This window comes from Aquarana catesbeiana, linkage group LG03 (assembly GCF_042186555.1).
Source record: "Aquarana catesbeiana isolate 2022-GZ linkage group LG03, ASM4218655v1, whole genome shotgun sequence".
NCBI classification, from domain to species: Eukaryota; Metazoa; Chordata; class Amphibia; order Anura; family Ranidae; genus Aquarana; species Aquarana catesbeiana.
Window position 1 is genome coordinate 129,776,580 of NC_133326.1, and position 25,832 is coordinate 129,802,411.

The 25,832-nt window shown below is 41.3% G+C and overlaps 1 protein-coding gene across 4 annotated transcripts in view; it reads left to right on the plus strand.

Annotated features, from left to right (window-relative positions):
- Positions 1-25,832, plus strand: part of SHANK3 (SH3 and multiple ankyrin repeat domains 3) — a 605,848-nt gene that overhangs the window by 69,071 nt on the left and 510,945 nt on the right. For all 4 annotated transcript variants that reach the window (XM_073619226.1, XM_073619225.1, XM_073619228.1 and 1 more), the window contains exon 2: positions 20,110-20,149. Coding sequence is in view for 3 of the 4 variants with exons in the window: in XM_073619225.1 (XP_073475326.1) it covers positions 20,110-20,149 (40 nt within the window). In the remaining variant the exon portion in view is untranslated. The remainder of the gene's footprint in view (positions 1-20,109; positions 20,150-25,832) is intronic.

Consider the following 25,832-nt stretch of genomic DNA (forward strand, 5'->3'; position numbering starts at 1 on the left):
AAGGGGCAGCTGCCCTGCGCCCTGTCATTGTTGTGGGGCCCAAAGCAGCTGCCTCATACTTGCCAACTATCCCAGTTAAAATTCCCTTGTCCCTTGAAGTGTTAGTCCTGTGCTGTGTCCCGATATCACAGTGTGAAGTGCTGGTACTAATGCTGCCCAGCTCTGCCCTATTGTTGTGTACAGATGTCTAACCTGCAGACCCTGTGTTTACATATAAATAACCGTCATTCATATGTAAATAGCAGCGCATTACTAAGTAAATAGCTGCGGCCAGTGGCATTGATATGTAAATAAAGGCAGCATTCATATGTATATCATGCTCCCCTGCAGTGAGGAGATGATGTGCTGTAACCTCTAGCAACTAATCAGTGAGCCGTAATGTGTGCTGTAACCTCTAGCAACCAGTCAGTAAGCAGTAATGATATGCTGTAACTGCTGGCAACCAATCGCAATTCCTGCCTGATCTGATACAGTAAACTGATTTTAAGTTTATCTGCTATTTATTGTATATCTCAAAGCAGGTGGAGAGTGAAATTGCATTGGGGGGGGGGGGGTTAAGAAAATTTTTGCCCAGGGTCCAATTAATATTAAAGACAGCCCTGGTGTCATATATATATGATGCAGTCTGATAATAGCACTGACATGACAAGTCTTTGTTTTTCTAAGTCCCTTAATAATATAGCTTTATGATATTTTGATCCTGACAGTAGATCCATTATTTTTACTTCCTTTAACAGGTCAAGCTGTCCGGCAAAAGTTTCAGTTACAGAAGATGGGACTAATCATTTAACACATACAACAGTCATATTTTATTCATGTGCAATAAACCTTTTTTCCAAAGGAAAGTGTTAGCTGGAGTTAGACAAAGTCAGTCTAAAATATGCCCATTTACAACTACCCTGTCCACAGGGCAACAACACTGCTGTAAGATTCCAATGCAGAAAGAATGGCTTTGTTACCCTATTAGAGGAAGTGGAAATATTACAGATCTACAACAGGTAATAATGTTATGGGGGACTCAGTAAAACAAAAAAATGTTGTGTTAAAGTAGTTCTAAAGCCTATACATTTTCTACCTTAACCTCCCTGGCAGTAATCCTGAGTGTGGCTCACACACCCGGGATCGCATTGCAGGATACAGGTAACGTTACCTACCTTGTCCCCAGAATCCTGCCACGATGTCCTCCTGCTGTGTCTGTGGGCTGTGTCCTCCGCCCGATGTACTGTGTGCTGGGCTCCGTTCCCTGCAAGCGTCGTGACGCACGGGGACGGAGCCCAGCAGCAAATTCAAAATAGTGAAAAAACATAACACATACTGTAATCTGCAAGATTACATTACTGTATCAAATCATTTCACATCCCTTTTATCCCTAGTGCTTTGCCCAATGCCCTGCCTGCACTTTCTTATTATATATACTGTTCTTTCTGCCTGGAAACTTGAGATTGTCCATGGCAACCAAAAAGTGTTCCTTTATGTCAAAAGTGGTTTTAGACCAGCTAGAAAACAGCGATAATAAATTAGAATAACTAATAAAGCAGAATTGAGCGATAGTGATTCGTGGGGAAATTCGTCATCAGACACTGAAAATGACAGCGACAATTCTGCAACTGAGCAAATTTCTGTGTTTTTGATTTGATTACATTATTGAATAAAATGTATTATTATAATATTATTATTTTTTATAATTATTTATAGTTATTTATTTTATTATAATTTATGATTTTGTGTTTCAAACTTCATCGTACCTGGGCTGTCTACTAGACTTTTGTTTGGACAGATTTAAGTGTGTTATTTCTAAGAATTACAGGCGTACAATATAAAATGCCAAATTTCTATGCAAAACAATGTACTGCTTTCAGCTTCACAAATCTGACATAATCATACCGCAAGGGAGGTTAATACATTCCTTGCATTAAGGTAAAAAATGTTTAGGCATCAGTATCCCCCTCTGTCCCCCCCCCCTTTTACTTACCTGAGCCCTCATTCGATCCAGCACTGTGTACGTCTGCAGCTCTTCTCTCTCCTCACTTCTGGGTCTCGCTGGCTTTCCTGGGGCATCGGGAGCCATTGGCTCCAAGTGCTGTCAATCAAAGTCAGTGATGGGGGAGTGGGGGCAGGGCCGAGTCCTGCTGTCTGTGTCAATGCGCTCGAGAACGAGCACACACAAGTGCCCCCATGGAAAGCAGCTTCCCATGGGGGCAATGGACATAGAGGAGGGGCCAGGAGCGCTGCTGGGGGAAAAGAGAAGGTTCACGGCTGCTCTGTGCAAATCTATTGAACAGAGCAGGTAAGTATAGACATGTTTGTTTTTTTTTTTTTTTTTTTAAATGTTACATACAATCACTTTAATGTTATTGACAAACTGCATCATATATTTCAATTTTGATTTTTAGTTCCACTTTATCAGCTACAACAGTAGCTTTTATTCCCAAATGAAAGCCTAGCAGGACTGGACTGTTACACTGAAAGCTCGGTCCTGCAGATTACACTTGGAGAGTGAATCTCCCTGTGTAACCAGTGGAGCTATACTGTCACTTTTACAGCCGTTCTCTGCTCTGTATATCCAGAGCTAACAGACCTCCTAATACAAAGATGGACTAGCTATCACACTGACCATGAGAGCTTCGATGGATGGATTGGGAGAGTCACAGTACAGGTTTCTTAGAGCTCATATATACTATAAAAAGACACTGATTTACTACAACTGGAAAATGAAAAATCTGGTGCAGCTGTGCACAGTAGCCAATCAGCTTCTACCTTGTTCAATTAAGCTTTGACAAAAAAAAGCATGGAAGCTAATTTTTTTTTTATGCAGCGCTGCACCAAATTTTGCACTCTCCTGTTTTAGTAAATCAACCCCTAGGTGTACATAAGCCACTCCTCCAATGCAATTTTTAGAACTGAGCTGTCAGTTTAACAGGCTGGATTTGCACAGTGCAGGAGATGGCCTGGTGATGCAGGGCCGGAGAGGCTTTTACCTTAGTCGTGCCCCCTTCAGCAAAGTCAACCCTGTTCACCAAATATTGCAGAAGGGGAATATGGAGGGAAAAGTGTCAAATGGGGAATATGCAGTGAATACGTGACTAACAAAAAATCTTACCCTTCTGTGTCAAAAAAAATTCTAATTTCACATGACTGTGAGAAATGATAACAACCTTATTATATAATTTCTAATCAAGTACATTCTTTCTTTTTTTTTTACTATTTTTAATAAAAATTTAAATTTCAACTTTATATTAATGTAAGTTTCTCATTTCTGCCTTTTTCAATTCCATTCTTCATAGCAAGTGATCATTAAAACTCACAGATTAGTGTATATGTCCAGAGCAAGGTTTCAGTGATTCCCCAGGGAAAATGCAATTCCCCTATTAATAAATACAGCGAATCTTTGCTTCACATTACAACACCTCTGGAATTGAATAACCGGGAAAAAGGAGAGTTCACAGATCCAATAAGGAAATTAAGTAAGCTTTACAATCACTCCAGGGAACTGGGGCTGGTATCACCCATCCAGGATTAAATCTGGAGGTAAAAAAGAAATAGTAGCAGCTCTTAGCATGATTCTTAATAGTTACTGACTGGAGTCTTGAACACGAGATGCATTCATCCTGCAGCTGGAAGCTACAGAATGAAGATGTAGGGAAGCCTGGCTGAGGTTTTTTGATGTAGAGGAGATCTATCACAGGACAGATCCCTATAGGATAATATTTTTTGTAACTGTCTTCAAAAACTGTAATCGACTGAGGCATGAATTCGATTTTTGTTTCTTAATAGATTTTTTGTATAATACATTGTGATTAAAAAGTAATGACATTCCAGGTCAGGGCAAAAGGTAGCAACTTGGTTTTCCCTGAAGTAGAATTCTACTTTTATGAAAAAATAATATTACATATATAGTTGCTGCATGGGACATGTTATTAAAAATTGCATTTCCATTTCAATCTGCACCCGTGTAATTTTCTGAAACTGTTAAATTTCGGTTACTTAACATAGTAACATAGTAACCTAGAGGTATTCTGTACACCATTGGTGTACGGAGTGCACCCAGAAATTTCCTGATTGTGTGATTGGCTCTCTGCTTTTCTAAAAAGACTTCACTGCGATATTTCAGGCATCAGCTTCAATGGGATTTTCATGTATACTAAATGGTAAGATATTGTCTCGGGGATGCAGACACTGCAAAGTACCTCATTGGAACACTAATATTTGCTATGGTGGTTATAAAGAAAAGCAGACACATCCATTCAGAAATGAGTCTGGGATGAAAATGATGAAACAAACAGGTATTCTTGCCAAAACAAATTTCTAAATTGCTTACAGTATATGTGAAACGCCTTGTGTTTTTCACAAGAAAACTGGAGTTCAATAAAACAAGCTTTCTGCTAGCCAGATCATGCACGATATGTCCACCATACAAACTTTGCAGTGAAAAGTCATGGGACAGATATAGGGCAAACGTGGTTTTGTGTATATGAATGTCACAAAGTAATTTAGAGACTTCCCTTGCACCAACGTCCCTTGACTGAAAACAGTAGTGACTGGCCAGAATTATAAATATAACTAAAGGCAAAACTTTTTTCTAGTTTTGGATAGAGTGGAGGGAGATTAGAACCCCTGTCAGGGTTTTATTGCTGTCTCTGCCCCTGTTAGGGAGATACACTCTCTCTATTTGTCATGTTTACCATTATCATCGAAAGTGAAAGTAAAAGAAAATCTAAAATTTTTGGTTGTTCTTAAAACAGTAATTGAAGGAAATTCAAACACTAGTTCTGCTGATCCTGATGACAACCAGGGATTCCTTCACATTGGCAGGATTTCCTCTCACTTCATATCTTGGCTATGGGACAGGAAGTGAAGGGAAATCTCCCCAATAGGACACAGATGGAAAAAAATCCCAACAGGGATTATAACCCTCCCTTACTCCAAAATTAATTTTTTTTTATGCCTTTAGTTCCATTTTACCCCATCTAATTGACCTTGTCCCAGGATGGCTTGGAGGACTTCAGCAAGAAGTCCCCTCCTGAACACCTGCCCAGTACTTAAAGTGGAGTTCCACCCACTTTTACAACTCTTCAGCATCCATCGCTAAACTGTGCACTGTAAACAAATTGGATATTTTTAATTTTTTTTTTTCTCAGCACTTACTGTTTATCTGCTGTATTCATTTTTCACTTCCTCCTCCCTGGCCGCGGCCCATCGCATCATTTCCTGTTTGCAATGCCTTCTGGGAAAGGGCGGCAACTTCCTCTGACACTGCCGTTGCTATGGAAACCTGATCTGAAACCTATTACACTGCTTGTGCTGCACTGAGCATGTGCAAGATCTGCAAGGATGAGATCAGGAAGAAATACAGTCTGGCTTCAGATGCCCACACTTAAGATGGCCACGGCCTGCTGCAAGTTTATAAAATAACAAACTACTTCTATAAACTAACAAAACAGACCTTAGTTTACAGACTAACTTTACTAGTATACATTAAGCTTGTGTATTATAGGGGTATTTTTATTTAAAAAGTATAATTTCGGCCGGAACACCACTTTAAGGACAGGTGTCATCATGGCAAGAGTCCCATACCCTCATGGCAAATTTTGTTTTAACATTTGTATTGGCAAATGTGATTCTTGAGAAGAGAAATGCAAAGTAAATTTGGTCAGCTTCTAGCAATGTGGTCTGCTATTCTGTACTAATTATTAATATTACCATTGTGGTAAAAACCATTCAACACCATACAAGCCATGGCAGACAATATGAGCTGAACCAAAAGTAGACCCATTCATATTCAATACAAGCAATCATTATAGTAGCAGGGAACTTCAGGTGCTCAAGTTTTAAGCTTCAGTACAGTGATTTTTAGAGTCCACATATACTACAAAGAAATGCCAAGTGAATATAACCTGATATTATGTTTTACATAATATTTTTTTCTTGACTAAAGTATGTCTTTATATACTAAGGTAAAGCATTTTGTAGTTGCTTATTTGGTTCAGAGACAGCTAGCATGTGCTTTAAAGTATACGGTACCAGGCTATGGACCATTTTCTTTTTCACATTTTAAACATTTTATTGAAAAAATAGTGGTCATGCAAGCAGGGTAAACTAGACAGAGAACAAATATGATAACAGTACTGTTAGTTTTCAGAACCATAAGCATGTGGCAAGATTATTATTATACAGGATTTATAGTGCTTCACAATATAAAGGGGAGAAATACAATTACAATACAGTTCAATACAGAAGGGATAGGAGGACCCTAATCACGAAGCTTACAATCTAAAGGGAGAGGGAGGTTCTACAAAAGAATAATGGATGGGAGAGGCTCTGGAGAAGTCCTGGAGGCGAGCGTGGGAGAAGGTAACAAGGGAGCTAGAGAGGAGGAGGTCTTGGAAGGAGCGGAGAGGACGATATGGGAGATACAGTGCCTTGAAAAAGTATTCATACCCCTTGAAACTTTCCACATTTTGTCATGTTACAACCAAAAACGTAAATGTATTTTATTGGGATTTTATTTGATAGACCAACACAAAGTGGCACATAATTGTGAAGTGGAAGAAAAATGATAAATAGTTTTCAAAATTTTTTACAAAAAAATATCTGAAAAGTGTGGCGTGCATTTGTATTCCGCCCCCCTGAGTCAATACTTTGTAGAACCCCCTTTCGCTGCAATTACAGCTGCAAGTTTTTTTTTGGGTATGTCTCTACCAGCTTTGCACATCTAGAGAGTGAATTTTTTGCTCATTCTTCTTTGCCAAATAGCTCAAGCTCTGTCAGATTGGATGGAGTGCGTCTGTGAACAGCAATTTCCAAGTCTTGCCACAGATTCTCAATTGGATTTAGGTCTGGACTTTGACTGGGCCATTCTAACACATGAATATGCTTTGATCTAAACCATTCCATAGTAGCTCTGGCTGTATGTTTAGATTTGTTGTCCTGCTGGAAGGTGAACCTCCGCCCCAGTCTCAAGTCTTTTGCAGACTCTAACAGGTTTTCTTCTAAGATTGCCCTGTATTCGGCTCCGTCCATCTTCCCATCAATTCTGACCAGCTTCCCTGTCCCTGCTGAAGAAAAGCATCCCCACAACACGATGCTGCCACCACCAACTTTCACAGGATGTGTGTTCAAGATGATATGCAGTGATAGTTTTCCGCCACATATAGCGTTTTGCTTTTAGGCCAAAAAGTTAAATTTTAGTCTCATCTGACCAGAGCACCTTCTTCCACATGTTTGCTGTGTCCTCCACATAGCTTCTCGCAAACTGCAAACGGGACTTCTTATGGCTTTCTTTCAACAATGGCTTTCTTCATGTCACTCTAAAAGGCCAGATTTGTGGAGTGTATGACTAATAGTTGTCCTGTGGACAGATTCTCCCACCTGAGCCGTGGATCTCCTCTAGAGTTACCATGGGCCTCTTGTCTGCTTAATGCTCTCCTTGCCCGGCCTGTCAGTTTAGGTGGAGAGCCATGTCTTGGTAGGTTTGTGGTTGTGGAATACTCTTTCCATTTTCGGATGATGGATTGAACAGTGCTCTGTGAGATGTTCATAGCTTGGGATATTTTTTTATAACCTAACTCTGCTTTAAACTTCTCCACAACTTTATCCTTGACCTGTCTGGTGTGTTCTTTGGCCTTCATGATGCAATTTGTTCACTAAGGTTCTCTGACAAACCTCAGAGGGCTTCACAGAACAGCTGTATTTATACTGACATTAAATTATACAGAGGTGGACTCTAGTTACCAATTAGGTGACTTCTGAAGACAATTGGTTCCACTAGATTTTAGTTAGGGGTATGAGAGTAAAGGGGGCTGAATACAAATGCACGCCACACTTTTCAGATATTTATTTGTAAAAAAAAATTTTAAAACCATTTATCATTTTCCTTCCACTTCACAATTATGTGCCACTTTGTGTTGGTCTGTCACATAAAATCCCAATAAAATATATTTACGTTTTTAGTTGTAACATGACAAAATTTGGAAACTTTCAAGGGGTATGAATACTTTTTCAAGGCACGTTATCTGCAGATGAGGTTGGTGATGTAGCTGGGGGTGATGTTGTGGAAGGCCTTGTATGTTTTGGTTAGTATTTAGAATTTTTAACAATGGGTTAGGGATGTCTGTGAAGAGATTGGCAGAGAGGAGCAGCGGTCATGGATCGGTTAGTAAGGTATATTATTCTAGTAGCAGCATTCATAATAGACTGAAGGGGGAATAGCCTGTGTAAAGGTAGGCCAGTAAGGAGGGAATTGCAGTAGTCAAGGCATGAAAAAACCAAAGAGTGAATAAGTTGTTTTGTGGTGTTGTTAGTAAGAGAGAGGCGAATTCTGCAAATTTTGCAGAGGTTAAGGCAGAAAGATTTAGATAGTGATTGGATGTGGGGGGCTGAAGGAGTGGTCTAGGATTACACCCAGCAACCTGGCATGTGTGGAGAGACTAATGGTTGTGCTTTGATCTCAATGGTAAAGTCATGGGGAGGAGGAAATATTACAAGCTCAGTTTCAGAAAGATTGAGTTTGAGGAAGTTGTGTGACATATACTGCTATGTCGACCAGTAAATTTGTGATACATTAGGAAAGTGATATGTTGAGTTGAGGAGTTAAGAGATAGATGGGTGGTATTGGAAGCCATAGGAGGTTATCGAATGGCCCAGGGAAGAGATATAGAGAAAGAATAGGAGGGGCCCAAGAACAGAGCCTTGGGGTACCCCATGAAAGAGGAAGAGGAGCGGAGGAGATGGTGTTGTATGTGACACTGAAAATGCGCTGAGAGGTAAGAGGAGAACCAGGAAAGAGCAGAGTCATGGGGGCCAAGGGTATGGAGTTTATTGAGGAGGAGTGGGTGGTCAACTGTGTCAAAGACAGCAGAAAGGTCTAAGACTATGAGTATGGAGTACTGGCCGTTGGTTTTAGCAATTAGTAGGTTACTGGTGAGCTTTAGTAGGACAGTTTCAGTGTAATTATGTGGGCGGAAGCCAGACTGTAGTGGATCGAGAAGGTTGCTGTCATTGAGGTAGCAACTTATACGGTTGTGGACAAGGCGTTCAAGAAGCTTGGAGACAAACGGGAGCAGGGAGATGGGTCTTAAGTTATTCAAACAGGTGGCGTCAAGTGAGATTTTTTTAAGTATGGGAGTAACCAGTGCATTATTCAGCAGACAGGGAAAGGTGCAGAAGAAGAGGGAGAGGTTGAAGGTGTGGGTTAGAGAGTTCATGATAGAGCAGGAAGGTGGTTGCAGTAATTGTGAGGGGACAGGGTCCAGGGGACAGGTGATGAGGTGGGCCATGAAAAAGAGTTTGACAACTTCCTCAGTGGAAATAGGGTTGAAGGAGGAAAGTAGTGAGTGTTGTGTTAGACTTGGTGTGTTGGTTGAGGGAGAAAGCTGGATGCTGGTTATTTTATCACAAATTGTGTCAATTTTGTTTTTTGAAATTATTGGCAATCGCCTGGGCAGTAAATAAGTTAGTGGGGGTGAAGTATGATTTGGATTTTAAGTGGAACCCCATGCCAAAAAAGAAGACCCTTATCCAATCATGCAGCCCGCCAGGCCGGGAAAGGGGGGAGGGACGAGCCAGCGCCCACCCCCCCTCCTGAAACATACCGGGCCACAAGCCCTCAACATGGGGGGGGTTGCTTTGGGGCATGTTGATGGGGACAACCCTGGGTGATGGTTGTGGGGTCTGCGGGTGGGGGCCTGGTATGGACCCCATGCTGTTTATTTTCTGAATTTTCTATTGCTGGCATTCTTTTGTTTACATATTAGCTCTTAGCTGGGAAGCCTACTGACAGCTAATGAGTCATTGGTTGTTAAAGACGTGGCGTCTGGCTTCCCGTCCCGCTCCTTAACAACAGTTATTATTTCCTTTGGAGATTCGGATACATCCGAATAACCAAAAATGTATCCGAATTTACATTTGAGCCAAAAAGAATTGTACATGTCTAGATAAGACTTTCCTTGCTGCCCTAATAAGACTGGGGAGGTCTAAGAACATTGAAACCATAAAGCAAAAGAGAAGGCGCACCAGCCTAGTGAATTATGCTTAAAACATAACTTTATTGCATATAGAGTTGGTATATATTATACTCACAAAATGGCAAACTCATCAAAAGCTCATCATATAGAAACAGCAACATGCAGTCCATGATTCATCATATAACATGACAGGACAATTGGACATCCAACAGGTTAAGGCGTTTCGAGGACTTGCCTCTTCCTCAGAGCCAACCAAACTAAAGTGGATTATTTTGTGTGGTCTGATTTTGATTTTATTTTATACGATACGCACATGCGCAAACATTTATATGTTTGACGAGAAAGGGGCATGGGCATATGTTCAGTCACATTTGCCTAGTCATTCAGGGCTTGGGGAAGATGGAACGGGAGGGAGTCCAGAGAAGGGCAACAAATCTGATAACGGGGCTGGGCAATCTCAGTTACAAGGAAGGACTATGAGCATTAAACATATTCTTCCCAGAGAAGAGACCTAGAGCTTAAAAGGTATACAAATATCTCAATGCTGATACTAGCATAGGGAGAAAACTGTTCAGTCTCAGGTCACTCAAGAGGACACGTGGCCACTCAATGAAGTTGAACAAGAACCAATATAACCCTAAACTGCGTAAAGGGTTCTTTACTGTCAGAGCGGTAAGGATGTGGAACTCCCTTCCACAATCTTTGGTTTCAGCTGGGAGTGTCGATAATTTAAAAAAACTCCTAGATGGGCATCTTAGTGAACGCAATATGCAGGAATATGGGAAATGACATTGATATAAACACATACACCCACACAGGTTGAACTGGATGGACTATTGTCTTTGTTCAACTTTACCAACTATGTAACTATATGAAAGTATGTATATGTTAGCAATAAGTTTGCAGCAGAGGTGGCACAAAATGATCACAGACTTCAGTCATCCCAAATGAGTGAAGGTCATTCTCCACCTGAATTGTCATCTCTGCCTAGTAAATGACTTTTACATGGCCAGGGGGGACATGTAAACCTAGAAGAGTGATGGCAGGAAAAGACCGAGGGGTCCATCAAGTCTTTTTTAACATTTAGTCTGAGTATAGATATATGTTTATCCCAAGTATGTTTGAATCTTCTTACTGTTGACTGACTCACTGTCTCTGTGAGTACATCAACAATGTGTAGGTGGCAGTAGTAGGACAGAATTACCTCAGCATTCAGTCATTGTGAATGAACCACTTTGTACATTGTAATCCATAACCCAACATTGTATATCCAATTAACGATCAGTAAAGTACCTGTACATAGCTGGACTTTCAGTGGTTATACCGGTATTATGACTGCAGCCACAGGCATCATCCTGGTACCGTTTTTTAGACCGGGCGGTCAGCTCTCTTGTGATAGCAATCAGAGTGGCTAAGTATTGCAAGCAGCGGGAGGGGACACCCCCCTTCTTCCTTCCGTGGCTTGCTCACGATCTCCTGTCGTTCAACCAGGAGACCCAAGCGACCAGCCGGCACATCTGCCGGCTGGTCGGACAGCCGTGCAAAGCTGGGATCAGCTTTGATCGGCTCTGGGCTATGACCTGACATCATCTGTTTACCCGGATGTCAATGCTGTAATTTTTTTAAAATCAAAAGCATTCAAAGATCTTGGTGTTTTGAATGCTTTTAAGGGCAGAGGAGGGATTTGGGGTCTTATAGGTTAGTAAAGGTCCTGCACACACAAAAACAGTGATCGTCCCACACATGTGAGGTATTGTCGCAAACGTCAGATAACGGCCAGTAATTCTAGCACTAGACCTCCTCTGTAAATCTAAAGTGGTATCCTGTAAAGAATTTTAAAATGTCGCTTATGGATAGTTAAATTTACATGTTTGTTGCCGTTGACAGGTGTGTGCAGTTTTAAAGCGTGGCATGTGCGATATCTATTTACTCAGCATAACATCATCTTTTATATTTTACAAAAAATGTATGTATTGTGTTTTTTTTGCATTACAATTTAAAAAATTACATTTGAAAAATCACATAAAACATTGCAACACCCACAAATTTATTCTAGGGCCTCTGCTTTAACCACCTCCCACCCGGCCACTGCAAATATACGGCCGGGTGGGCGCTTCCTCCTTCTGAGTGGAAGTTCAGGAATGTCCCTCAAAAGGAGGGGGATCCGTGCTTGTGCAGCGGCGCGATCCCAATGCGCTCGTGTCACCCGGACACAGCGCATCTCCGATTGGCAGGAGGGCTCTGTGATTGGCCCTCCTGATCTCATGATGGTTGTGTCCAATCACAGCTGTCAGGTGATGTAAATAGAGAGCCGGTTGCTAGGCGATCGGTTCTCCTCTCCTCACATGGAAGTTGTCAGTGAGGAGAGGAGAGCGGATTGCTGAAGCCAGCCGGTGATCAGTGAGTACGAGCTGTTTATTACAGCTTTTTACACACTGATCACCGGCCCAGTGTCCCCACACAATGTAAACACACAATGTCCCCAAAATAGTGTCCCCAAAACACTGTCCCCACACACATGTCCCCACACATGTTCTCACACAGTAAAAACACCTGTCCCCCACATATGTAGCAGTAAAACCATATGTCCCAATGATCATCTGCACACGTATGTCCGTGATCATCTGCACACATATGTCCATGATCATCTGCACACATATGTCCATGATCATCTGCACACATATGTCCATGATCATCTGCGCACATATGTCCATGATCATCTGCGCACATCTGTACATGATCATCTGCGTACATATGTCCGTGATCACACAAACCAATTATTATACCCTTAACAGGATTTTTTTTTACCAATAACATGTAGCAGAATACATTTTGGCTTAAATTTATGACAAAATTAGATTTTATTGGATTTCTTTTAAAACAGAAAGTAGAAAATATATATATTTTTTAAAATTTCCGCTCTTTTTTTTTGCTTATATCGCAAAAAATAAAAAACTGATTTGTGAATAATACCACCAAAAGAAAGCTCTATTTTTGTGAACAAAATGATAAAAATTTAATTTGGGTACAGTGTTGCATGACCGCACAATTCTTATTGAAATTGCAAGAGAACTGAAAGCTGAAAATTGATCTGGGAAGGAAAGGGGCAAAAGTGCCTAGTAAGTGGTTAAAAAAACATATAATGTTTGGGGGTTCTAACAAATTTTCTATCAAAAATTACAGATTTTTTTACATGTAAACAAGTGTCAGGAAAAGATCTGAAGTGGATATACGTGTAACTAAACCCACAAAACAAAAGTGTAATATATTGTAGCTTACTGATCATTGTCTGTGGTGGTTGCATTAGTTTTCAATTTCTCAAGCTTTTATTCCTTTATTTGCACGTGGCAGTTGGCCAGTGATACACCCCCTGTCTTAGGGTGGCTACATTCACTCTTTTACTGCATCTATGGAGAAGCAATGTAGCCACCATGGACAGCGGCATTGTCAGTCAGTGGAGATGGTGGTGTTGGATGGACTAGTAGATTTATGCCCTGTACACACGATCGGAATTTCCATCAGAAAGATCTTGGATGGTTTTTCCGACGGAATTCCGCTCAACCTTGCCTTGCATACACATGGTCACACAAAAGTTCTCTGAACTTTCGACCGTCAAGAACGCGGTGACGTACAACACTACGACGAGCCGAGAAAACGAAGTTCAATGCTTCCGAGCATGCGTCAAATTGTTTCCCAGCATGCGTAGGAATTTTGCGCGTCGGAATTGCTACAGACGATCGGAATTTCTGCTAGGAACTTTTGAAAAATAGAGAACCTGCTCTAATGCTTTTGCTGGTGGAAATTCTAGCCAGCAAAAGTCCGATGGAGCATACACACGGTTGGAATTTCCAACCAAAAGCTCACATCGGACTTTTTCTGGCGGAATTTCCGATCATGTGTACGGGTCATTAGATGGACTTTAGATTAGTGACTAACAATTTAAAGCCCAACTCCTGCTAAAACTTTTTAGGCAGTGACAACAATGGTATTTTTTTTTTCTTTATGGCATAAAGGTTTTACATAAACGAATAAAGGCTGACCACTGTAAGCACCCTTGTTAGTGGTAAATGGTTTGTCTCAACCCTATAACTGACACTTTTGCTGGGTAGCTTTGTTGATTAAAGGAAGCTGAAAAACAACAGACTTAATGGCCAGATCACCAGGTAATAAATTACGTTACGGGGGGGACTCAGAAAAACAAAGACTGCTGGGTTAATGCTAGTGACAGACTGTCTCAAATATGTATTTTTTTATTTTGGCCAGAGTGTTACATTAGGCTGCATTCACACCTTCCCATTCCACGGATGCATGAAAAACACGCCAAACAATGCATTGCACTTTGCGGTGGCATTATTTCTTAACCACTTGTGGACCGCCCACTGTATATATACTACAGCAGGGTAGCCGCTCTGTGCCAGATCACGTACATAGTACATGATCAGACACTTCCGGGTCTGGGGCACACACTCACCATCGGCTACCCGCTCCTGTTGTGATCACACACAGCAGAAGCCCAGTGGCAGGTACAGTAGACTCGATGTCTGCCGGCAACCACCGATTGTACAGTACACAGGCAGAGGGGCGATTTGCATATGTAAACAAGGCAGATCGCTGTTCTGTCAATAGGGAAGGCATTGCTTCTGTGTTCCTGCAAAGCAGGAACATGGATTAAAGACTTTCCTTTGTAAAAGCATCTCCCCCTCAGTACACAAGCACAGGCTAGGAACACATTTAACCCTTTGATTGCCCCTGATGTTAACCCCTTTCCAGCCAATGTCATTAGTATAGTGACAGTGCATATTTTTAGCACTGATCACTGTATTAGTGGGACTGGTCCACAAAAAGTGTCAGTTAGTGTCCAATCTGTCTGCCGCAATATCGCAGTCCCGCTATAAGTCGCCGTTCACCGCCATTACTAGTAAAAAAAATAAAAAATAAATTTTAAAAAATCTCATAATTTGTAGATGCAATAACTTTTGCGCAAACCAATCAATACACGCTTATTGGGATTTTTAAAAAAAAATATGTAGCAGAATACATATTGGCCTAAATTGATGAAGAAGTTAGATTTTTTTCATTTATTTTTATTGGATGTATTTTATAGCAGAAAGTAAAAAATATTGTTTTTTTTTTTTTTTTTCAAATTGTCTGTATTTTTTTGTTTATAGCGCAAAAAATAAAAACCACAGAGGTGATCAAATACCACCAAAAGAAATCTCTATTTGTGGGGAAAAAAAGGACATACATTTTATTTGGGTACAGTGTCGCACAACTGCGAAATTGTCAGTTAAAGTAACAAAGTGCTGTATCGCAAAAAATGTCCTGGTGATGAAGGGGGGTAAATCTTCTAGAGATCAGGTGATTAACCTGTACATCAGCCGCACGCTGATGTACATCCCTATTTTGAAGGAGGATATTTTTGTTATGGCAGCAGCTAGCTGCCATAACCCTGGTATCCCCATGTTCGGCCGGCAGTCTGCTACAAGATAAAAGTGGTCTCTGCGACGGATTCGCTGCAAGATCACTTTTATCGGCGGCGGGAGAGGGGCCCCCCCTCCCACCACGATCCCGTGCCCTACGCCGCTTACCGGAGCCGTCAGCAGAGGCGGTGGCGCTCGGGTCCATTCCCTAGCTGTGCATGGAGACAAGTGAGGGGAAGATGGCCCCCACCCGTCTCCATGACACTACAGGGAGGAAGCGACGTCAAAAGGTCACTTCCGCCCATAGCTCTTAAAGGGCCATTTTATTTTTTAAATTTTTTTAAATGACAATTTTTTTTTTTTTCCATTTTAGTGTAAATATGAGATCTGAGGTCTTTTTGACCCCAGATCTCGTATTTAAGAGTCATGCTTTTTTTCTATTATAAGGGATGTTTACATTCCTTGTAATAGGAATAAAAGTGACACAATTTTTTTTTAAAAAACAGTGTAAAAATAAAAAATAAAAGGTAAAATAAATAAGAAAAAAAAAATGTAAACACGCCCCGTCCCGCCGAGCTTGCGTGCAGAAGCGAACACATATATGAGTAGCGCTCGCATATGAAAACAGTGTTCAAACCACACATGTGAGGTATCGCCGTGATCGGTAGAGCAATAATTCTAGCCCTAGATCTTCTCTGTAACTTAAAACATGCAACCGGTAGAATTTTTTAAATGTCGCCTATGGAGGTTTTTAAGGGTAAAAGTTTGTCGCCATTCCACGAGCGGGCGCAATTTTGAAGCGTGACATGTTGGGTATCAATTTACTCGGCGTAACATTATCTTTCACAATATAGAAAAAAATTGGGCTAACTTTACTGTTGTCTTATTTTTTAATTAAAAAAAGTGTATTTTTTCAAAAAAAGTGCGCTTGCAAGACCACTGCGCAAATATGGTGTGGCAGAAAGTATTGCAATAACCACCATTTTATTTTCTAGGGTGTTAGGAAAAAAATGTATAATATTTGGGGGTTCTAAGTAATTTTCTAGCAAAAAAAAAAAATGTTGTTAACTTGTAAACACCACATCTAAAAAAGAGGCCCAGTCTTAAAGTGGTTAATGCACGTTTGTCGCGCTTAGGGAAACCCATTCACATAGATGTGCTGCCTATGTTCTCGTGCAACAAACGCGCAAAAAAAAAAAAAAAATGCAAAGAAACGCAATATGACGAGTCATGCAGGTGGGAATGGGGCCTAAGGTGTGTAAATATTAATGAATGTTATTTATTAATGTAAAACACTTAAAAAAAACAGACATAACGTCTAAAAGTACGGATTCCTCCAGATACATATACAAATGCATATTACATATACCCTCATGTAGATTGACTACCCTTTCCCAGCCACTGCTACAGTGTACACATAACCCATCAAGAATACAATACTTTTCAAATCTGAATCAACAGAAAACATACCCAAAGGGAATGTACAGTATATGATATCATATGTTGGCTATAACATATATCCTGGCCACCTACAAATCATGTTACATTCAATAACATGTGATAAAATGTTCGAGACTGCCATCATAAACCAATTTGGTCCTCTGCAGACTTTCTGAATTTTTTTTATTGGTGGAGTAGCGTATTTTAAGTTCACCCCCTCTGGGTCCATACACCTAAATCTGAACTGCTGTTGTAGGGGTTTGGTCTTTGCATCCCAGCCTTGGCAGGTCTTTTGCACCTATGATGTTTGATCTTGTTAGTATGATAATGTAGGAGAGGGGCATCACAAGACACTTGGCCTAGTAGAGCTCCTCTATTGAACTGTATTGTAACTGTACTGTCTGCTCCCATGTTGTAAAGCACTGCGCTAACTGTTGGCGCTATATAAATCCTGTATACTAATAATAATTTTAGGGCAGGAGGTATAACTCCGGTCCTGTCCTGTACATGTTCTTATAGGCAAGACTGGGGGGCAGTGGTCAGGTAAACACATTTATTATTTAACTTTCATTTTTATATGCGCATATAATAAACTTGATATTGTGAAATGCAATACTATACAGCATTCTTATATGAATTACGGTACTTTTTAAAATCAAGTAGAACATTTGGCTAGTTATTTTCTGAAGCGCGCTGTAATTTCAGTAGCTCAATGCTCTGGAATGCTTTATTTCATGTACATACCGTATATCTTTTCTTTAACAAAGTGTTAGTAGGCTCACAACAAAGTAATTGCAACCTGAGGTTACATAATATCCATTTCACTTCCACAAATAGTGCTTCTCAAGTTCTCTGGGGTATTTGTTGCCTTGCATTTGGCTCAGTTGAACTTTTTTCAGTTAGGTGATCACATGCTGTTTTCTATACCCGCAATTGTCCTCTTGTTACGATTTTGGTACATAAACTAACTTTACAGAAACATGCCCAAATGTCTCAAAACATGTTTCACTTAAAATGGAAGAAAAGCTTAATCTAACTATTATAACCCCCCCACCACCACTTATTTTACCCAATCTGTTTAAAAAATATTTATCTACTTAGATATTTTATCGGATTCGGTCCAGTCACATAATATCCCAACTGCGGCTCTCCTGGGCAGGGGGTGGCTGCTGCAGGGGAGAGGAGGAAGTGCCAAAAACGGCTGGGCTGTGGGAGCCTATGGGTGGCATAATGATTCCGGGAATTCCCAGCCATTGTCAAGTGCCCCCTGAGCCAGAGTTGCAGGATCATGTGACCGGCCTGGAGCAGATTAAAAATAGGTAAGTAGACACACCTCTTAGTTAGTCAGGATAGGTAGAAGAAGGGGGAACGGAACATTTTTAAAGCGGTTGTAAACCGCCGATATTCAAAAAACAAAAACCTGCAAGGCAATGGCACAATGTACTAGTATGCGATGCATACTAGCACATTATTAAATCTTCAGCTTGGAACGAAGCCCTCCAGCGCTGTAAGGTCACAGCTGAGAGGGCTGACATGTTCCCCCTGTCTGTCCCCTGGGTTTGCGAGCTCCAGCTATGTAATTGGCCTTAGCCGCGATGACGTCACTCCTGCACATGCACGCGGGAGCTGACGTTTCCGGCATAGGCTCTGAAGGTCCGGCACTGATGGCATCGGTTGCATGCACTCTGAATATCTTCACTGTACCTACAGGTAAGCCTTAGGGCTCATGCACACAGGATGTTTTTACAGCTGTTGTTAGGGGCAGTTGATGTTTTTTTTTAACTGCCTCTAAAAGCCCCTCCACGCACACATAATCTGTCAGAGGCGTTTGGAGGCATAAGCTTTTAGGGGCAGTAGAAAAAAAAATGACAGCCTGTGCTTCCAGAAGCAGCAAAAACGAGCTGTAAAATCGAAAAAACGCCAAAAAAAGTGGCTAAACGCATCAAGGCGCGTTTAGCCGCGTTTGACGTTTTTACTGAAAAATGGCCAAAAACGCTAACACCAAAAAACACGGGAAAAGGTGCAAAAACACAGGAAAAGGTGCAATAATGCTAATGTAACAATGTGGCTAAATGCGGGAAAAACAGGCGTTTTTAACGCCTGCTGTCGGAATTTCTGACAAACAAAATTTGAGATCTGGATCTCAAATTTTCTGACAACAAAATCCGTTGTCGTAAATTCCGATCATATGTACACAATTCCGATGCACAAAGTTCCACGCATGCTCAGAATCAAGCAGAAGAGCCGCACTGGCTATTGAACTTCATTTTTCTCGGCTCGTCATACGTGTTGTACGTCACCGTGTTCTTGACGTTTGGAATTTCCGACAAGACTTGTGTGACCGTGTGTATGCAAGACAAGTTTGAGCCAACATTCGTCGGAAAAAAAACATGGATTTTCTTATCGGAATGTGCGATCTTCTGTACGCGGCATTAGGCTTTTCTTCCATTTTAAATGGGCATTTAGGATTTAAGATACATATTTCACAGTAAATTTATGTTGACTGTGATTAGGTGCTACCATGTAGAAAACATGTCACTTTACGGGTAGCTGCATACGGATTTTAACTAGCATTTTGTATGCCTGATGTAATTTCTCCATGCATGCTTTCCTAAGCCCAAGAAGAGGTGCATGCTGCATACAGCATGCAATACAAGTGAATGGCTGTATGTGGCCATGCTTTTGTAAACGTTATGCCTCTTTGCATGCTCGTCTGAAAGATTTTTCAAACATGAATGTTGCTCTGTTTAGTTTGTGTTTTAGGTGTTAGTATGGCGCTTAGTTTATGGTGCTGTCTGTGTTCCCCTTTTTGGGAATTTTCCTTCACTTCCTGTCTACTTGACAAGTAGGAAGGAACCTCTTTGACAGGGACACAGACAGCATGAAACCAATTTTAATATATCTGAAAGGTGGTTAGAACCTTTGACAGGTTTTATTGCTGTCCCTGTCCACATTGGAGAAATTCCCTCAATTTTTTGTCTAATTTCCACCAAATTCCTGTCCAGGTGAGGGTTGTCTGATAGAACAGCAAGGGAGAAAAATTTTTCTGAAAGGAGAAGCAGAAAGCATTTAAACTTTATGGAGACTCCTGCTCTTTTCCCAAAAAATACTATCTACTTTTTCATCAGACAAGACCTTTTATCCGAGGAGGAGATGATGGCCAAATATGCATATAAAGAAATACATGTTTGACAAAACAATGTTTTGAAAGGATTTAACTATGAAATTTGCTTCTGACTGTGATGTACAATATGTGGTAAAAATATATTGTATTCTTTGTTTTCCAGGAACCAAAGTCCAGACATCTGTGAGCAGAATCTGCGAGAGGTAGAGTCTGCTAATGCATTGTTTAATGTATACTACAAGTATAGTCATTTATACTGTTTGGCAGTTTACCCTAGCAATAGTTGTGGTGACTGTGTTTTTCTCATACTTAGTCCATTAGATCTGTCACTCCCTTGTAGGAAGGTGATTCTAAAAGAAAAGCTAGCAATGCCATCAAGCTATTTCACCTTACTTTTGTCTGTTTACCGATGGTCCCTAAGGATGAATGGACCGTCCGATCAGTAGACATGTGCACTGCCGAAAAATGTGTTCCTTTTCGTTTCATTCGTTTTTTTTTTTTTTTAATTTTCGGATCATTCATTATGATCGAAATTCGTAAATTCATAAATTAAAAAATTTGTAAATTTGAAAATTTGAAAATTTGTACAGTCTCCGTAGCATGTCCACGAGACTCTCTCAAGTTTTTTTGCCGCTCAGGTTCCGGAAAGCATAGGAGGGCCTCACTTCAGCTCCACTCGGCTCCACTCAGCTCCGCTCAGCACCACTCGGCTGTCCTCGGCTATTCTTGGCTCTGCCGGACTCCCTGCCGAAGCTACTCGAGTGCCTCTGTCTCCTCCTGCGGTCCCCGTATCGCAGTTCACCTCAGCTCTCTGGCTCCAGATGTCCGCCGTGTATCCGCAGGGCTTCTTCGGCTGCCTCCTCTGCCCGTGATACTCTCTCCTCCTGGGCTATCCACCGGGGGGGCACCACCACTCTCCTTCCATAGACTTTTCGCCTCCCTCAATCACCTTGTATGGAGCGGGCAACATCCCCCAGAAGAAGGGGACCACCCGAGAACCACAGGGCCAGCACAGGACCCTTCTCTCAGCCACCGGCACTCTGAAAAGGGGAGATCCAAAACGGGCACATAGGACTTGCCGGCTGGGGATTCAAGCCAGGCGGGAGCAGGAAAGGTACTGATCTACTCCATTAGGGGTTTTTTGGAGACATGGAGCTCCTACTGGATGTTCCTGTCCAGCGCCATTACTAGACTCCTCCCTCCTTCCATAATTGCACAGTTATATACAAATTTCAAGGGTTGGTAAATTTAAGTGTGGTATTCTGAAAAATTTGTTAAACAGGTTTTCTTTAATTCGGATATTTGAAAATGAATGGATTTGTTGAAATGAGTTAAACGAATTCGGAACGAAACAAATTGCACATATCTACTGATCAGGTCCACCTGAAAAAAACTGACAGATTCCATAAATCTATGTTGTAATGATTCAAAAGAGAACAAATAAGCTCCCAATGTCTGTTTGGTGCTTATTCCCCCATCCTGCACCACCTTTCATATCCCCCCGCTTTCAAACAGCAAGCTCAACAGTTTGGAAGCTTATTAATCAGTGAGAAGGTGTGTAGCAGTCTTCTGTTTCAGAATTTTCTCTTGAACAGGCTAAAGCAGTATTCCTATCATTAAAGAGCGAGTGCCCCCCAATGGTAGGCTTTCCCGTGAAGGGGGACATCACTACAGCCAGCTATACACACAGTCACCAACACTATGGCTAACATACATAGTTACAGTCTTGAATGCCTGTTACAGAGTTCTGTTGCAAATACGAATTGTATGAAACAGCTAAATGCAGTAAATAATTACCGCTAGGCACTGGCAGCCTTGTTATCTGAACATCATTTGAGTCACACATTTTTATCTCCTTCATTTAAATAGCTGTAATAAATAACCATAAGCATGTATGGTGACACAAAAGACCAAGATATGTAGCTTACTGTATATTAAAGGGAAATGGATATTTATTTACATACTCGACACCTAGAAAATACTTTTTAACCACATACCAGTAGTGGCAGTTGCAAGCTCGTCTGTACCAAATTCAGCTATAGCATCTCCAATGGACTCAGAGTCAATTTTTAAGTAAACCCGGAGACATTGATCTTTTTAAGCTGTAAGCATCAGAAATAAGGATTTACTTTCTTGATTTGTGGCATGCTTTGACATTCTGGAATCAGATCATTTATGTAGTAATCCTATGAGATCTCAAATCAATTTCAGTGAAGCTGTAGATGAAATATTTGACAATCATCTATCCTTTCACTATCCACATGTCTCCCTGTGCTTTCAGCATCCTTACAATATTGTATGTTAATGAGGATGTCTGATATATAATTGTAATATATTGTTGGGGGGGGGGGGGGGGCAGTCATTTCCAGTGCTGGCCCAAGACATAGTGCTGCCTGGGTCCAAAAATAAAATGCTGCCCCTCCCCCTCCAAATACATGTACATAAAGCAAAGAGACATCCCCAAATAGTAAAGAGACAGCCCAATCCAGCAGAGACATCCCCATATATTCAGCAAGAGACATCCCCATATATTTAGCAAAGAGACATTTCCATAAATTCAGCAAAGAGACATTTCCGTAAAGCAAAGTTACATCCCCATATAGTAAAGAGACAGCTCAATACAGCAAAGAGACATCCACATATATTCAGCAAGAGACATTCCCATATATTCAGCAAGAGACATCCCCAAATAGTAAAGAGACAGCCCAATGCAGCAGAGACATCCCCATATATTCAGCAAGAGACATCCCCACATATTTAGCAAAGAGACATTTCCATAAATTCAGCAAAGAGACATTTCCATAAAGCAAAGTTACATCCCCATATAGTAAAGAGACAGCTCAATACAGCAAAGAGACATCCACATATATTCAGCAAGAGACATCCCCATATATTCAGCAAGAGACATCCCCATATATTTAGCAAAGAGACATTTCCATAAATTCAGCAAAGAGACATTTCCATAAATCAAAGTGACATCCCCATATAGTAAAGAGACAAAGAGACATTCACCAAAGAGACATGCCCATATATTCACCAAAGAGACATGCCCAATCCAGCAAAGAGACATGCCCCCTCCAGCAAAGAGACATGCCCCCTCCAGAAAAGAGACATATCCAAAAACATCAGCTCAGCTCACAGGTATAGGAATTGTGCAGCACCATGAAAGCTTCCCCCTTCCTCTACACTGCCACCGACCAACTATGCTCCGATCGAGGCTCAGTGATGCAACATGTGGCGGTGGGTGCTCCTGCTATTGAAGCCTTGGCTGTTCTGGGACCAGGAGAGCTGCTCCAACCCTGGCCCCACCCCGCAGCCCCACCCCCCACAGCCCCACACCCCAGCAGTACAACTTGTAATGCTGGGAAGTGGGGCGGGCTGGGGAGCAGAGCATAATGCAAGGATGACACTGCAGGCTAGAGGGAGGGAGCTTCGGGTCCTCGGGCAGTGCACCCCTCTTACTGCCCCTCTTAAAGTGCCACCTGGGTCCCATGGACCCACCGGGGCCCATTGTAGGCCCGGCCCTGGTCATTTCCTACAGAAAGTATCTCCACTACTTTAAACAAATGCAATATTTAAGAGTCATCACCTGCCTTTCCACCTCTCTAAATGGCACCTGTGCTGGGTGGCCAGTCTTCTGTGTTCACAATGCAAAAGGGCAGGGAATTCCCCCCGCCCACCCAGCATGTGACAAAGGGGCAAGGATAGGGATGCATTCATTGACCCAATATGGCTCCGCCCGGGTCTGCCAGAAGACCCAAGCAACCTGGCCGGAGTCCCAAACAAACCTGGAACCAGCTTCGATTGGGTCTCCGATGTAGTAACCCGGAAACAACATCACAACGTCACTTCCGATTAAGAGATGTTTACATTCCTTCTGACAGCAATAAAAGTGATCAGATTTTTTTTTAAAAGATACAGTGTAATAAATAGATAAATAAATAAATAAGAATTTTTTTGTTTTAAAGCGTCCCCATCCCGGTGTGCTCACGCACCAAAGAAAATTCATATGTAAGTCGTGCCCACAAATGTAAACAGTGTTCAAATCGCACATGTGAGGTATTGCCGAGATCGTCAGAGTGAGAGCAATATTTCTAGCAAAATACCTCCTCTGTAACTCTAAACTGGAGGATTAGGAGATATTTACAGTACCTACAGGTTATATCTAGCATATACGCTTGCGCTGACGTCATCGGCGCATGTGCACTGAGGACAGCTCAATCGTGCTGTTTCTAAAGGGCTTGTGCGGTGACTGGCAGCTCCCGTGCATGGGAGTGACACCGTCACGGCTCTTGCCAATCACAGCGCCGGAGCCCGTGTACCCAGAAATAACTCTGGGAGACATGTAGCTGGTCGCAGCGTTGTACGGGGACCGCTGCAACAGCTTCGATCTAAGGTAAGTATATCATTAAGAGCTAGTATGCTATGCATACTAGCTCATTATGCCTTTGTCCTTTTATTTTGGTTTTAACATTTTTACGTGGTTTAAGCATAACTATATGAAAGTGTAATTATCCTTTAAAGAAAATCTTCATTGAGAGAAATATGTAGACTGCTATAGCTGTCTTCTTTGTAAACATGCCTAACTGACTAGAGGTCCCCCTGCCTTATATATCACTGAATGGGAACAACCATACAAAAAGTGAAGTCACAGACTTTGATCTTCTTACCTATTCCAGGTCAGTAACTCTGAAAGAATTAAAAGTACTGCATTAGCATGACAACTGGGAAAATAGCAATATAGCAATATCAGGAGAGGGCAGCAGTGGCTGCCTCCAAAGACTTAGACCAGACATCCCACCCCCTCCCCCCCAGCACAAAAATACTGCATGTTGTAGATCTGTAAATGTCTTCAAAGTCATATGTACAGCCAAATAAATTTTAGTAAATGTACTTTTGTAGCTGGTTTCCCTGAGGCACCGGTGCTGCGGCCCCATCTCAGAGGTGCACCCTTCGAAGGCTACATCACTGATGCCTTCCAGGGAGTACTCACAAGATCTCGCACATGTGAAAATCTGGGGCAACTTCTTATTATTCAAAAACAAGTCACCCCAGATCAGGTATGGCACATGCACCAGATCAAGCATTGTCACTTGTGGGCGGACACTTAACAAGAAAAAAAGAAGCCATTTACTGATGACATATTCTTTGGACAATGGCAGCCCTGGATATGAGAAGGAGAAAGAATGGTGTATTATCTTTAAAGGCAGATTTTACTGTGGGTTTTCTTACCCTCTAAAGTAATAACTGTTATTAGAGTGAATAGGAGGATTTCAAGGTTTAGTCATGGCAAACAAGGCATATTTTCTCAAAAGTTTGCCGTTTTAATCTACTTCAGGTTTAATCTCTTCAATTAGTTGAACAAAAAACTGTCTGAAGTTCTTAACAAAAAACTGTCTGAAGTTTCTACCTATGGCTAACCCTTCACTACCATCAACAAGTAACAGATTACATAACTACGTCTATAAATACTTGTTATATTTTAGCTCTTTGCTTACAAGCTGTTCATATTTTAGCAAATGTCTTAACACAAAACAGCATAAAATACCATATAAAGTCTCAAAAGCTGCAAAGCACATCTTGTTATGTATGAGTTTTGCAGGGCAAGGGATTGCAGGTGGGTGCTATCAAGGCAGATTCAGTTTCAAACAGTTATTAACCACTTAAAGACCGAGCCTCTTTTTGAGATTTGTTGTTTACAAGTTAAAAACAGTTCTTTTTTTTTTGCTAGAAAATTACTTAGAACCCCCAAACATTATACATTTTTTTTCCAACACCCTAGAGAATAAAATGGCGGTCGTTGCAATACTTTCTGTCACACCGTATTTGCGCAGCGGTCTAATGCCCTGTACACACGGTTGGATTTCCCAACGGAAAATGTGTGAT